Source organism: Aplysia californica, unplaced genomic scaffold (genome assembly GCF_000002075.1).
Source record: "Aplysia californica isolate F4 #8 unplaced genomic scaffold, AplCal3.0 scaffold00208, whole genome shotgun sequence".
Lineage (NCBI taxonomy): Eukaryota > Metazoa > Mollusca > Gastropoda > Aplysiida > Aplysiidae > Aplysia > Aplysia californica.
The window spans coordinates 594,156-610,384 of record NW_004797478.1 but is presented as its reverse complement, the minus strand read 5'-3'; the positions used below and the strand labels follow the sequence as shown (position 1 = coordinate 610,384).

General features: G+C 41.3%; 1 protein-coding gene across 1 annotated transcript; it reads left to right on the top strand.

Annotated features, from left to right (window-relative positions):
• Window positions 1-13,508: 13,508 nt before the first annotated feature.
• LOC106011894 (piggyBac transposable element-derived protein 4) lies at window positions 13,509-14,656 on the top strand (the record flags this gene model as incomplete). Its single annotated transcript, XM_013083058.2, is given in 1 exon segment — window positions 13,509-14,656. A coding segment is annotated over 1 exon segment (605 nt), but the record flags the coding sequence as incomplete, so codon positions are not given.
• Between the last annotated feature and the right edge of the window lie 1,573 nt (window positions 14,657-16,229).

The window sequence follows — 16,229 nt, the reverse complement described above, 5'->3', positions numbered from 1 at the left end:
CCTCAGAACAACCCAAGTTCAAAACACCCCGTGGGGCATTCGAAACCGTGCCATCGTTCAGTAGTCCAGCATGATAGCCTATCAACCGAGCTGACTGCGTGCCCTGTTGTATGTGGTTTTGGGTGTCTGCTTTTTTGGGGGGAGGGGGGAGGGGGAAGTAGAGTCCCGTATAGGCCGGGTTTGTCAGAGGAAACCGACTGAAAAAAAAGTTAATGTAGAAAAATACAGCACTACAATACAGGACAGGGTGATTCAAAAAGAATACGTCAAAATTATAATACGATATTTCAAAAGCGAAAAACACTAGATCTAGCAACGTCTGACGAATCATGTCTCTTCAGAATTGTGCCCTTACGCCTTCAAAACGTTCCCGTTCATCGTTGTTTCATTGGCCCCCATGAGCGGCGCCATCTTGGCCGTTATCGTTAGCAAACACAAAGAAGAAGGTTCAACTTTTAGTACTAGATCTATATCTACTGCCTGTTTTAGGGTTAATGTACGCGTAGACGTCACTGCTTGAGTGTGTAAGATCTGGCCGGGTTGGCAAGTGTGGATGGCAGAGTACAGCTGAGCGGAGATCGTTCTGAATACACTTTTGTCTCCACTAAAATGTTAATAGTCTGGTCCCCTGAGCAATTGGTCTTCCTCAATTTGAACCAATGAACAGAAGTGTTAATGATATGGTGCCCCAAACCTTCACCAAGGGAAGCTTGAAAGAGATACTGGGTCTGGTGTGGTTTGACATTGTCAACACAGGCGCAGCTATGTTGAAATGGACAGGTACAGGCGTCTGTGGTGTAGCGGTTAGGCGCTTCACCGTCGCACATAGGAGACCCTAGTTCGATTCCCGAGTGAGATCACATTTTTATCGAGTCTTTCTGCCGGGATGTTGTATCTCTTTCGGTGCAGGTTGACCCTGACAGGCAGGGTTAGAAGCCCACCTGCTAAATAATCTAAATTGTGTCAATGGGGGAGTAAAACGCCTCATTATTTTTTTAAAAAAATAAAGAGGACAAGTAAAATAAAGGAAAAGGTATGGTTATAAATTGGGTGCACGTCAAAATAAAAGATATCGGTGACATTGTATGTGAACATGTTCTGAGAAAGAATCACCACATACACAAGGCAGGCCAAGGACAACGTGTCCAAAACTAAATAGTGGTTGTTGGTGCAAAGGAACTGGACAAAACTTGGGTACAAAAAGTACTTCGTCTTTGCACAGATGAAATTAACCGAACGTAGCAATTATGAAGAGAGAGAGAGAGAGAGAGAGAGAGAGAGAGAGAGAGAGAGAGTCGAACCGTATGTGGTGCACAGTGCACGTTTTATTAGAACATTTATTAGAACATAGAGTACTATTTTTGTGGCTTATTTAGAGGAATGCGAGATATAAATGACATTTACTATTATATAGTGGCGTCCAAAAGAAACTTGCAAACAAATATGACCAATCATCGTGTTAAATGTTATGCTACCCGCTCATGCAGCATACCAATTTAAAGCTGAATAAATTCTCCATCATCTGACTCATTAATACATGTATTTCATCTAAGTTAAGAGACGGCCAAGATATGGTCACTCAAAATTGACCTTTAAAAAATCAGGCTTGGCAAAATTGTGCACAATCAAACAGATTGGAGAACAGAGCAGTTACAAATACCACACAAAACCTGGACTCAACATAACATGTTCTCATTAGTAGGCCTATTAATTTTGATTTTGTTTAGGAGCCTATGGTTTGTGTCGATCACGAGACCTTTTGCACATGGACAGTGTTATTTGGATTTTGGACATATACTCATCTCTGAGTGAGAACAGAGGCCACGAAACTGCCATGGTTTTGGGTGGTTGGGGGTGGAATGAACAAAAAACGCCCTCATGAGAATCACCAGATGGCTTGGTTTAGTGGACTACAACGCGCAAGTGACGGAACTTGATGTCTTAAATTACCATTATTTTCGTCATGGTGTCATTCAAGTGACATTTCCATGAATAATAAATAACTTTTTTACAGGGCTAATGCCACTAGATATTTCTTTGGAAATCAAATCAAATCAACATTAGAGAAGTCACTAATATTAGTAATAAATAGTCCCCATATGAATCTTACAGGTATGTGAATAGTGAGTACATGCACCATGCAACAGCAGCTAAAGAAACGCGACTTTGCTCCCAATTCAGACCCTTTGTTTGCAGTTCTCTGTGACATTTAGAATGAAATGACGGATAACTATGTCCAAAAGTATTAGAGTCGTTGCACAAAGGGTTCGTGCTCTACACAAAACTAAAGGCCCCTAAGCAAAATAACAATGAGCACATTTAATGTTAAGTCCAAGTTTTTTAGAAATGGTATTTGTGACTGCTATATTTTCCGGTTGTTGTTTTTTTCAAACTATTGTGGCAATATCAAAATAGAATATTGTTTATTGCAATATAAAATTCTCTATTCATTGGATATGTAATGTATGTCCATTCTAATAGAAATTGATGCTCCTCAATACACGCGAGAAGACAATTTTACATTTCTTTGATTTCGCACAATTTTCCAAAGCGTGATTTTTTAAGGTCATTAATGAATGACTATATCTCGGGTGCCTCATAACATAGATGAAATATTTAATGGTCAGATGTTGCAGGATTTATTTAGCTTTAAATTGGTTTTCTGCATGAGTAGGTAATCTAGCATCTGCGTTTGTCGCGGCCGCAATTTTTGCCACCGGGGACCAAGGGAATAAAAAGTCGAAAAAAAAAAGCGGGGAATAAAAATAGAAATGTTTCGTTTTTTGTTTTTTTTAAAATGTGGGCTTCTTCATAACATAGAATATAATGTATTAATAATGTATTTTGATAATTTTAAGGTGTCCATGTATAGTTATTTTCATGCGAAGGGTAAGTAAAATTGCATGCTATTTATATATATTATATTGCTGTTTCTGTTTAATTTTTCCCTCTGGTTGTGTTTTAATTTGTTGGTTTGTTAATTCTTTAAATTGTTATTATTCTGAATCTGATGTGTTGTTTTTCTATTTTTTTGTAATATACATAGAGTAATGTCATTTAATTTGATGTTGTTCATACCTTTTTAAAACATAAATTAAATGTGTTATGTCCACCAAAACCGAAAATACTGACACTGGCAGGCCTCTTGGTTGTGAGTTCATAATTTACATGACTTAACGTCCTGAGCTTTTTCTTGAATTACACACGTTTAGTGTTAAAACGGACAATATTCGGATAGGTGGACACATGCCTTTATTTATTAATTTTCGTGGTTATTTATGGGCAGTTCTAATTTTAGGAAAGAAAAAAAAAGCAGTTTCCCGTTGCAGTTTAGGCACATTTATGAGCATGAAATGGATGAATCAGCTCATTTACAATTCTACTGTGCACAAGAACATGTTAATTCATTCAGTAGCACCGCCCCCCTCCCCTCCCCCGGGTAGAGAGGGAATAACATCCCAATGGAAAGACTAATTTTAAGATAATCAAAATTTTCTCCCCATTCGGGAATCAAACTCGGGTCTCCTGCATGAGCCAGCTGAGTCTGCTACACTACAGACGATGGTTCACAGAGGCTTATAAAAAGATTCCAACTTTACACAGAGACCGTACACTGTGTTTGACCAGATCATTTCGTTATTCCAGTTGTTGAGGCAGTTCTCCTCAAAATAACATGAACTGTTTACCGTGCGCGAAAATCCCAAGTTTGAATATAATATCGAGACAAGCGTGACACCGAAACCACACCTCAAAGCATTGTGATAAACACACTATTCCCATAATATGTGACTTCATAAGTCCAAACCTCTTCGAACAGTACAGTCAAACCTCGTTGTACCGCCAGTCCCGCTTACCGCCAGGTTTTGCCAATGTACGAAAAGAATCCCCAATATAATCATAGTATTTGCACCTTTACTGTGTTTACACCGCCATCCGTCAATTGTCTCAGTTGTGGGCCTAATACTGTCCTAATATTAAAAGTACTGTAATTACCCCGTTGTACCGCCAACTGGCCGCCAGAAGTACACCGTACACACTAGGCTACACACTGCGCATAATATTATAAACTCGGTGGTTGTTAGAAAATCTTTCACACGTTTCTTAGTTCTTCGACCTGGGCCTACATGTAGATCAAACGCTTTTCACCAATTTGCTCACTCCCCGCAAATCCCACCTTCGTCTTGTAGATTTCAGGCAATATATGGCAAGATCTGCAGTGATGTATTGTGTCACAAGCGAACACAATGTGACAATGTGTAATGTAGAAGAGTACATTAAAAATAAAACTGCTTTGTAACTCGGCATCAAATTTCGCTCCTCGCGTTATCCGATTAAATTTTATGCGCTGGATATGAAAATGCTATTATTTTTTGGCGTTGGTCAATATGAAAATGAAAGTCATTTGGAGGAACTCTAAAGGAACCTCGCCATCTCCCTCCCCTCCCTCTCCGCAAAATTCCAATTTAACTTTACAGGCTGGCCAATGCCTCCAGGGATTTTATTTAGTGAGAAAGGACAAAAGCTCAAGTCAAAGTGACAGATGTAAGTGAGGTAACTCATTCATTTATCTAGTGATTCCCTTGATGTTGGGTAGTCGGTCCTTCAAACACGTATAACAGAGGACATGAAAACCTCGTTGTACCACCAGTCCCGCTGCACTGCCAACTTCATATGCTCGTCCCAAGGTACGCGGTACAACGGGGTTTGACTGTACTCACAAGCCACTCTGACTAAAAAACTACCTAAACACAATTTCCCTTTCAGACAGACAAAACCACATTATATAATGTATATTTTCGTTCAAGCTGCAAGTTTGTCCATGTTGTTATTTTAGTTTCAAGTTGGACCACAGTGTCCTTCTATGCTTCTACATAAAATAATATCTTTATCAGAAGTAAGGTATAGCTACAGACCAGAAGTAAATGACCAATAGGCATGAATGGAGAGGCTCTAATGGTCATCAGTACAAATGACTGCTCCTTCCCTTGAGTTTTTTAACACAATTTAGCATAAGCTTAACAAAATTGGCAGGGCGCGGAAATCCTTTTGATATGTGCATGAATTTCACCGTTCGCATGTAAATACCGGTACAAAGAATATATATACACAAATGCAAATGCAAGAAAAAATTGGGGGCCCAAATATCTGTTCGCAATGCGTGTTTCGCTATGAGCATGTTTGATGTGCATGCTAAACTGTATTAAAATTGTCACACAAAGATGTCCACCTGTCTAAGACAATTACTTTTTTCTTTGACAATGAGTGGCCATCATGGACAATTTCAACTGTATAAAAATTGAAAATTCTCATTGGACAATTCTATTCATATCCTTGTCCTTGCATTTTACATGGAGAGAAAGGGAGAGAGAGAGAAAGAGAGAAGGAGAGAGAGAGAAAGAGAGAAGGAGAGAGAGAGAGAGAGAAAGAGAGAAGGAGAGAGAGAGAGAGAGAGAGAGAGAGAGAGAGAGAGAGAGAGAGAGAGAGAGAGAGAGAGAGAAAGAGAGAAGGGGAGAGAGAGAGAGAAAGAGAGAAGGAGAGAGAGAGAGAGAGAGTGAGCGGAAGATGTCTGTGTGTACACCGGCATCAGTTTCTCTGCATGCAACAGAAAAAGATAGAACATGCTTCAACTGCAGAGTATTATAATTGTAGCTTTTATTTTATACATGATGTATAAACTAAAAATTCACAAAGAAAAAGAGTAATTATCAGGTGACAAGCGTATTGTATAAAGCAGCATTAAGTATTATGACAAAGATTTGTGCTTCATTATATTACATTGTGTATTACACCCCTACGCTGCTGTACGAATTAATGGAGAATACAGTGAATATAAGCAGATTAGGAGAGGAGTGAGGCAAGGATGTATTATGTCACCAGACCTCTTTAACATGTACAGTGAAACAATCCTTAGAAACATAGAAGAATGTCCAGGTCTCAAAGTAAATGGAGAAAATATTAATAACATCAGGTATGCAGATGACACAGTTTTAATAGCAGGCTCAGAAAAGGACCTTCAATTGCTTCTAAAAACTGATGTAACAAAGTGAACGTGAAGGATTAGTGTTGAATGTAAAGAAAACAGAATGCTTTTCCAAAAAAGCAGCAAATCCTAGTTGTAATCTCATTAGCAAAGGTGAAAAGATTAAACAAGTCCAACAGTTTTAATATCTAGGAAATGATAACATCTGATGCCAAATGTTCCACAGAAATAAAACGGATAATTACAATGGCTAAGGCTAGTTTCAATAAAATGAGCCCAAACCTGAAAAATAGAAACATCTCAATGAACACCAAAATGAAAGTTCTGAAATGCTATGTATGGTCAACCCGTCTATATGGCTGTGAATGCTGGACAATCACTAAAGACAGTGAAAATAAAATAGAAGCAGCAGAGGTGTGTTTATTTAGGAGACTGCTAAGAGTATCGTGGAAGGAAAAGAAATAAAATGAGGTAGTGCTTGATGAAGCCCACGTGGGACGCTCAATGTTAAAAACAATCAGGAAACGACAAATGCAGTTTTTGGGACACCTGAATAGACATAAGGGTCTTGAACATCTAGTTCTCACTGGCAAAATTGAAGGCAAACGAGGCAGGGGTAGGCCAGGAACAATCTACTTACGGAACCTAAAAAAAATGGGTAACAGGGAAAGATCAGGGAAACGTAGCTTTTTTGAGGGCATCCGAGCAAAGGAATGAATGGAGAACCATGATCGCCGATGTCTGTCACAGATCTGGCACTGGATGATGATGATTACACCCCTCCCAGACTCCCTACAAAAGTTTCAACATGATCCACAGATCACAACTATAAAAACAAAAAGGACAGCATGGATTGAAAAGGAATAAAGGCTGAGCCAATACAGGTGAAACATTTGCTATAATGGTAAAAATGGCTTCATACCACATAATACATGTATTGGTGAAGTGGCTGATACATGACAAGAAATAATGTCAAACTAAGTGTAGAGTATGTCTGTCCATTACAATCACAAGCAAATTTTAGGAGTTTTTGTATGCCTCTTAGTGCTGGTTTTCTGAGTCATCATATATGTAATTCTATACAACATGTATTACTCTCCTATCACTCCCCCAAAAAGTATTGTGGAAAAATGTGATTTTCAGTAAGTAACATATTGTTGCCGTCGTGAACAAACCTTCTTAGCGACAAAATTTTCAAAATGTACTTTTTTGGCTAATAAGATTCTGTATGACAAACAGTATGTCCCAGTCAAACGATATTTGACACCGCAGAAAAATAATGAAATTAAAACACAAATGAAAAAACCTATCTCCAACTGCGTGAAAGTACTGAAAGCCGTTGGGCATAAAACTAGTAAACGCCAGCGTGGCGCTTTGGAGTTTTGTGCCCGGCGGCCCTGCCCGCTCAGCCGTCCCACCGCGACCCTTACGTTGGGTAATTGTAATAGCCTAACCATAGTTGTATTGCCCGACGGTCCATCTTGTGCAACCGTATTGCGTCAGGTCTTTTTTGTTGTTTTATTTATTTATTTATTTTTATTGTTTGCCTAGTGGATCTGAATCAAAGGCAATAGTTTCATAGGGAAGCCTACAATGTTGCCCCTTGGCGAAGGGATGGACTAGATGCAAATATATATAATATGGTTGTTCGCACTTAAAGCATGTTGTTCCCTATTCAAACTGAGCTGCTGCCTTTTCTCGTAACATCAAAGTCAATACAATACATTGCAAGGAGCAGGAACATTTGAAAGCATCCAAACTAAAATACCATGTCCCATAAAACTTTAGAAGGTCAAAATCTGAGTATGGACATGGAAAACAGCCTTTGTGTGTGCGTACACCAATCACAGGTTAACATTTAAACATGTTAGACTTCCAAATTGATCTTACTGGCAACCACCAAAACAACACGTTTTGCCGACGCCTAAAGGCTTTTAGCGTGATGCTGTATAAGATAGGTCTGTACGACCATCAACAGTGCTGATGGCCAAACTAAAATTTGCGTCTTGAAAAATCCGTATTACTATACGGGAAAACTCAAGTGGTCACTCAAAATATAACTGTCACGCAAAAGGTGCATTTTATTCTTCGCTAAAAATGTTTCCCATCAGCTGGGGCCAACGTTTGGTCCAGTTGTCACTTTCCAAATCTGAAAAACGAGCTCATCGTCAAGGCGAGAAGTCTTCCCCCAAATCATTGCCACGTAATGAAATATCAGGAAGTGCCATTGAAGAAATAGTGGTCAATGTTTTCTTGCACGAGACACCAGAATTAGATATTTCTGTGCCATGCTTTGACAAGTCGGGTTTTCCATTGGTTATTTTTCAACGCCTTGAAAAAAATCGCCAGTGACTACATTTGACCCAACTCAACCAACTTTAGCCACTACTGGAGAGCTGCAGGCGCTGGCTTCTTGTCCTGCCCTTTCGGTTCCAACAAGTTTTCTTGATGCTACGTCACAGTGTGACGTCCCTGTAGTTTCAGTTGATCATGCTGATGTCACAGCCGACGTTACTCTGCCTCTAGCTGTTGGTACTACTTTCCCTTAGCATCATCTAGACACAGCCGACATTCCCCCAGCATCATCTAGTGACACTGCCCTTCTTGTGTCAGACATTGGCACAATGGACTCAGTCAAAGACCCATCAGTATCAATTGTTGGCGCAGTCATCTCTCTTTTTTTTTTTTGTATGGGGTTTTGCGGCGCTCGCAACTGCATAAGGTCATATGAGTGCGCGAAACAAGTTGTTTTTTTCTCAACAGTTCATTTCTTGGCCTGATACTGGTCAATATTTCTGTTTAAAATTGTTAAAACGCATAAAATCGAGTGTAAATAGATTTTAGATTTAATTTTAATTTAAAACAACTTTCTAAATAACGCTTAAAAATTTCAAACAATCTTTTATATAACTTTCCATAAAGGCCAATGGCCTTCATAAAATCTAAAATTCTGATGGGAACAACGACGGAAGAAATATCTTTCAAGTTTTTGCATTAAAAATATTTCCTTCATGTCTCTCTGAAGTCTAAACATTCGGTTAATATGTGTCAAATGCCAAAGGTAAAATCTGTAAATTTGTGTGTTACGGCCGTGTGTCCGATGCGTAATCGAGTAAAAATGACTTCGTCTCTTCTGGAGTGCCCCGAAAGATTTTGTGGTCCCAGTTTGGATTTAATGTTGTGCAGTTTGTTATTTATTTGTTTTTTCCAATGGCTCTCCCACAGACTGGAGGTGTACTTTTTTACTTTATTTTTAAAGTCAGTCTGTGGGAGAGTGTTCGTCGTTGATCCAAACAGAGGGGATAAGGATTTCTTCGCCAGGTCATCTACCTGCTCGTTTCCTCGGATGCCCACATGGCTAGGTATCCATGCGAACACGATACCTTTCCCTGTTTCAGTCATGGCCTGTATCCTTTGTTGTAGCCTAACTATTTTTGGTTGTAGGAGTGTGTTGTTTGTAAGTGAGGTGATGCAAAACAGAGAGTCAGAAAGGATAAGGAAAGATTTGTTAGGAGAATTTTCTACGGAGTCCAGTGCCATGTCAATGGCAGTGGCCTCCGCAGAGAAAATGGAGGCTTCAGGATGGAGTCTCCTCTGGTGTGTACTGTTTGAAGACATATCATTGTCTTTTTTGGAGACATCTGTGAAGGTAAGCTCCGCACTGGGGTATTTTTCTATAAGTTTTTTGTATTCTGCTTTAAATGTTTTGGTGTTTATGCTTGCTTTGTCGCGTGTGGTCAGCTGTAAGTCTACTTTTGCCTTGGTGAGGTGCCACGGAGGGAGGTCGGGGAAAAGAAATTGTTGGATGTCTTGTTTGGAAAAGAGTATGTTTTTGTCATCTCTGCAGCGGGCATCGAGGTACTGACAACAGTCTAACTACCAGCGTCAACTGCAGAAGTTGTTTGTGCCGATGAAGAGCTATCCTGACCCCAAAACCAGAGGGAAAAGGCGTTGAAAATTGGCAGAGAAGCAAACATTTCTCATGGAGTCGGGGCTAAGTTTTGTCTCTGCCAAGGGCACCCAGCGACCCACACGTCAACTTCTGGAACCTTGCAACCATACCTGCAAAGGGTAGGGGTGCAATTCTCTTTCAGAAGAAGACAGAGCAGTGACCTTTGACTATGTGTGGTCACTATCATAAGAGAGTTAAAAAAGTGTATGTCAACTGCATGCTTTAAGTTTAAGGTCTTTGGAATACTTTTATTTCAAGATGATTAAGATGGTAGCCTAAGCTAGGAGTTAAAAGGATGATGGTAAACATGACCTTCTGTATCTTTCTTAGTTATAGACCAGAAGCCTTGGTCTTTTGCCTGTAATTGATAGGCTAGCCAATTTTGTTTGAAGGAACAGTGGATAGATCTATCGATTTTTTAGCCTCCTAGCCTACTTTTTTCATACTCTAACAAGTTAAAGGAGAACAGTAACATCAGGACTGCTTGTTGGGGTCTTGTTACAAATAATCGTTTATTATTTATTTTGTATTTCTTCAGGTTTGTTCACAACCCTTCACAAGTGGCGGCAAAAAGAGGATCCCGTAACCCACTGGCACGCATAGGGGAAAGCCGAGAAAGCATCACAGTACTGACTTGCATTAATGCGGCAGGCTCAGCTATGCCTCCCATGTGTGTGGTGAGAGGGAAGACAAAAAGGAGTGTCCTTGGCTTTAAACACGAGGAAGCACCACAAGGAACTGTGTGGACAAGGCAGGAAAATGCATACATGAATGACACCCTTGGAGAGGTGATGAGTTTATTTAGGACCTTAGAATAGAGATTCATTTCCGATATTTTAGATTTTACCTGTTCTTGTTGACGAAAAACGTACTCGATTTAATAATTAAGTATGGTACTTGAATATGAACAACAGAATGTGGTAGTGGCACAGTCCGTGCCGGCTATAAGCACGCCGGCTTAAAGCATGTTTCGGACTCAAGCATGCTAAACGGCTCTTACCGAATTTTTGCTATTAAATTACACGCCTTTAAGCACGGTAACTTCGGCTTCAAGCACGCTTCATTACAAGACAGTAAATACTTTTATGATGACCCATCGAAGTTCGAACACAGTCTACACCGCAACAGTGGAGTGTGTTAAGAGAAACACAGAGAACGCAAGTGATAGAGACACACACTCACACAGGCGGAGAGGAAGGCAGAGAGATGAACACAGCCGCGCGCATGGACATAGGATCTAGCCTAGGGCAAAGTTACACACTGACTAAAAAATACAAAGAGAGTCAGGGAGACAAGAAAGGGAGGCTGGCTGCGATTTCACCTTTGACCCTCGCTATCCGATACCGATAATCCTGATTGTGTATCACGCGCGAGGTGAGATGAAGGCGGTGGTATGAATGTGGCACAGCGGGCAGTGGTACGCACAGGCAGCGTGTAGGCCTGCTAGTGTGCTGTATCGTGACTGGCCGTCTGAATTAAGTTTTCATTTCCCATTCGACCACAAAACAAAAACAAACAAGCAAAGAAAAACTACCATGGCGGGTAAAAATAACAGTGCACACTTTTGCGGGACCGCTATAGGCCTACTTACAAACAAAGGGAAATAGCACGGGAAATTTTCTACACGAAAATCTCTGGATTATGTCTACTTCGCACTCAAGCATGCTTTGGATTTAAGCACGCTTATGCTTTCTCCTGATGACCGTGCTTAAAGCCGGCGTGGACTGTATCAGCTAATGAATGGATGAATGATTGAAAGGGTGAATGAGATTTTGTTGGTCGGTTGTATTGATACATGGATGGATAGATGAAGGAGTGAATACAGCTTGCAGTTGCTGACCAAACTGTGCTCCTACAACCCCCAATTGATTGTGTACTGTGTTACTTGACGTCTTATCTTTTCACTCTAAAATCAATTTTATTTTAGCAAAGCCGAATCTCTGTTGCAGGAATGGTTTGAGTATGTGTTCCTTGAGAACTGTGGTCCAGACAGGCCAAAACTCTTGGTGCTAGACAGCCACAGCAGCCATGAAGTTTTTGGGTTGCTACAAAAAAACAGAGATGAAGGCATCCATATAATGGATCTGCCACCAAAGACAATGCCCCAACTGCAGCCACTTGACAAAAGTTGTCTTCAAACCTCTGAAAACAGCTTATAGTAAAGCCTGTACTGAATTCATGTCGGGTGCATGCAACACCACAAATAAACAGACGTGGCCTCATTTTCTAAAAAAAGTTTGGGAAGCAGCAATGACTGAGACCCTATGCAAAAAAGCATTTGAGGCAACAGGGATACATCCGCTTGATAAGAACATACTCAACTTCAACTCAGTAGGCCAAGGAGAGGCACAGACCCAGCAACGTGAAGCTGAACCCAGCAGCATCCACCAGGAACCCAGCAGCATCCACCAGGAACCCAGTCAGTCATCCCTGTACATTATCTCTCCACCCTTTTCCCTGGACTTCGAGTGGGATCAGTCAAGGGACATATTGATCGACTCTGAGCTGCCACATCTTTGTGACGTGCCAGCAACAGACCTTTCAATAGCTGAAGTCAGCCTAGGTCAACAAGAAGAACAGGATCGCCCTGATATAGATCTGCTGCAGCAGGCAATTTTAACCCCCGTCCCGCTATGCGCGTTCATCTACGCGAAGTAGGTCATCGCTCCAGTAGCGCTGTGTGCGTACATCTACACTCGCCGGCTGGCAGGGCGGGAAGCGTGCGAGTGATAAATCTATGCTTCTCACCCTGACCTTCTTCAATGGAAAATTACTAATTCTTATTTTTAGTAACATGACAACATCTATTACAAGATAGTTTATAAATATCATCCAATCAAAATTTAGCAGTTCTTTTCCAGCTAACATTCGGGATAGTGTCGCGTGGGACTCTGCAACGAGCCCAATTATCTCTTGACCTTTGGCCCGTTTGCTTGCTATCAGCTACCAGAGAACACACGTCCGAGAGAGTAAACACTGCTTTTGTTTTGCATTTTCGTGTTCTTTTTCCAAGTATTTTCAAGTTCAAAGTCATGGAAAATGATGGAAGCATTCCTGAAGTGCTTGATTTGAGCAATCCTGACCACCTACGTCTTTTGATGGAGGCAAATGTGAGGTATTTTGACCCCCCGCTGTGTGTCGGAGACAGAATCTGCTACTGCTTCCAGCAATGTTTCCAGCACTTCTCAAACTCCAGTGGATGGCTCATCATTGGAGATTTCGTCACTGGTTGGTGATTTGGAAGTAGATTTTTCTGAGCCCTTCAACCCCCCTACGAGAGAGTCATTATTAGATGGTGAAAATGAAACTAAACAAAGTGGCACCTATGAACAACAGGGATGGAGGAAAGGCGCAACCAAGCCACCATCATGGGAGTTCCGTGGAACAAGTGGACTGCAGAGAGAGTTGAGTGACACAACACTCCTTGGCTACCTCAAGGTACTCATCCATGATGACATGATGAAGAGCATAGTTGATGAAACAAACAGGTAAGTGTTGTGCAGTTTTATGCATAGCTAAAAAAAATTGCAGTGCAATGTCCTTCTACTTGTGTGTGTGTGTGTGTGTGTGTGTGTGTGTGTGTGTGTGTGTGTGTGTGTATGTGTGTGTGTGTGTGTGCGCGCGCGCGCATGCATGCATGCGTGTGTGTGTGTCACTGTGTGTGTGTGTGTTTGTGCATGTGAACGTGCATGTAGGTGTTTCACGCTTGTGAATGGAAAGAATGCACATAGTGATATCATCAGATTTTCACCTGTTATTTGAGAATATGTGAGAGGCATGGAAGGAAGGATAAAGTCAAAGAGTGAATATTCAGAGCATGATAAAAAAAAATTCATGTGTACAGTAAAGAAAACGAACAAATTCAATGATACATACACATCCGCAAATTATTTTTAACTAAAGTCAAACTAATAGCTTTCTTATTGTTTATATTTCAGATATGCTCAAACTTCGTTGGCAAACCCCCAGCTCTCGCTTTCGCAAGTGGACCGATATGACCCTCGACACCATGTGGGCTTTCTTTGGACTGATCATCGGCATGGGACTTATCATCGTCGACGACCTTGAGGAGTATTGGTCCACTGAGCCAGTCTATGCTCTCCCCCTCTTTTGTCTGTCATGTCGAGGGATCAGTTCAATCTGATTCTGTCATATTTCAATCTCTGCAACAATGTCGACAATCAGCCACAGGACAGTCCAGATTACAATCCATTATTTAAGATCAGGAAATTTGTTGATGCCTTGAATGAAAATTTTCAGCGGACCTTCCACCCTGGGAAAGACATAGCTATTGATGAAGCTATGGTTGCATGGAGGGGTAATTTGTCTTTCTTTGTATACAATCCAGATAAGCCGGACAAATTCGGAATCAAGGTTTTCCAGCTCTGCGACGGCCAAACTGGATACTGCAGCAACCTGGAATTCTATACAGGGAAAGCAGCACCGTCAGCGAAAGGGGCAACATTTGATGTTGCGGAGAGACTCATTAGGCCATACCTCAACTGTGGACGCACCCTGTATGTGGACAACTATTACATAAGCCCCGACTTGTTTACGTATTTGAAGGAGCAGAGAACGCTGGCGTGCGGCACTATGAGAATAAACCGAAAAAATGGCCCACCCAAAACTATGATCCCAAAGTTAAAGAAGACAGAGAAGGAGGCAGTTGCACTTACGAACGGAGTGATCACCCTCCTTCAATTTTTTGACAAGCGGGAAGTCAACGTACTAACCACTGCACATGTGCTGTTGACACAGGTAAAGTGAACAGGAGTACTGGAGACCCCAATAAAACTCCATGCTGTACATGAATACAATAAACTCATGGGCGCTGTAGATCGCAGTGACCAAATGGTGGCATACAATGCGTTCAAATGTCGTACTCTCAAGTGGTGGGATATCTTATCTATTGAGCCACAACACCATCAAGGGGCCAGCAATCCTCAGCAATCACACTGTATTTTTCGGAGGGAGCTTGTGAAACAGCTGGTGTCCCAAGCGCCAGTCAGAAGATTCCCTGCGTCAAAGTCGGGCAGAGAGCTTGGAGAATCAACCATATTCCGCCTCACAGCTAGGCACTTTCCAACCCCCATCCTACCAAAATCTGACGCAGCAAAAAAGAGGAAGCCGCAGAGAGATTGTGCGGTATGCACCGAAAAGAGCAATCGCAAACAAAGCAGATACGAGTGCATATCCTGCGATGTGGGACTGCATGTGCATCCATGTTTTCAAATCTTTCACACGTGTGAACCCATGTCGGGCCTTCAAAAGGCGACATCCTTCGGGTGAGGCCCAGGCTGAGTAGCCTGACTCCCAAGGCCGACAGGTTTGGGAAAGGGGGATATGGGATGGGGTACTGTACTGTGCAATTTTTCTATGTGGTAGGCCTACATGTTGTGTAATGTATAAGAGCAGTGGAAATCATTTTTGTGACTGGTGTGTGAATCATTCTTGGATTACTGATACAATTTCTTCAATTCTATTTTTGGATTACCATTGATGTCTACTTGCAGAGTTCTACAGAAAAGGTAATTAGAACAACCGGTGTCGAAGTTCTCCTCACAGGGGTGTCGGAATTAGAACTACCGGTGTCGAAGTTTTGAATTACACACCCCACACACTTTAAGAGAGGAAAACAATCAACTTGGCAGGCACATTCACTTGTTTTATACAACAAACAGTTTGTAAGAGGTTTCTTCACCATCTGGTTACAGAACCGGGACACTCAATTGATTTAATCCGACTACACACTACACAGACCAATGAACACAGCAGCAGTCTCAGACCTGCCGGAGGGGGTGTTGAAATATGCACCCTCTAATTCTACCCTACCCTCTAATTCTACCCTACCCTCTAATTCTACCCTACCCTCTAATTCTACCCTACTGATCATTATGCTAAAAACAAAAAGTGAAATAAGTTATCATCAAAAAAGGCAGTGTTCATCATTATGTCAAAAATATTTTTAAAAGTCAGGGGCATCTGCTGAGCTGTCTTCCAAATCTGGGTCTTATTCCTGCTCTTTCTCCTCTTCCTCCTCTTTTTTCTCCTCTTCCTCCACCTCCATTTTTTCCTCCGTCCTGTGTAAAAAGCCCTGGCTATTCAATGCTGCAATACTAAAATTGCAAAAATATTTTCCACATTTCTTGTGGCCTCTACATACTCTTTGGCCTATGCAGCCTTTCTTGACCAAAGCCACCCTTTTTTCTCTTGCTACTTTTTCACCCCACAAAAGTGTAATGTTACATTGGTTCAAGGCCCCCCCTTTTTTTTACACTTTTCTTACAGGAGCCAAAG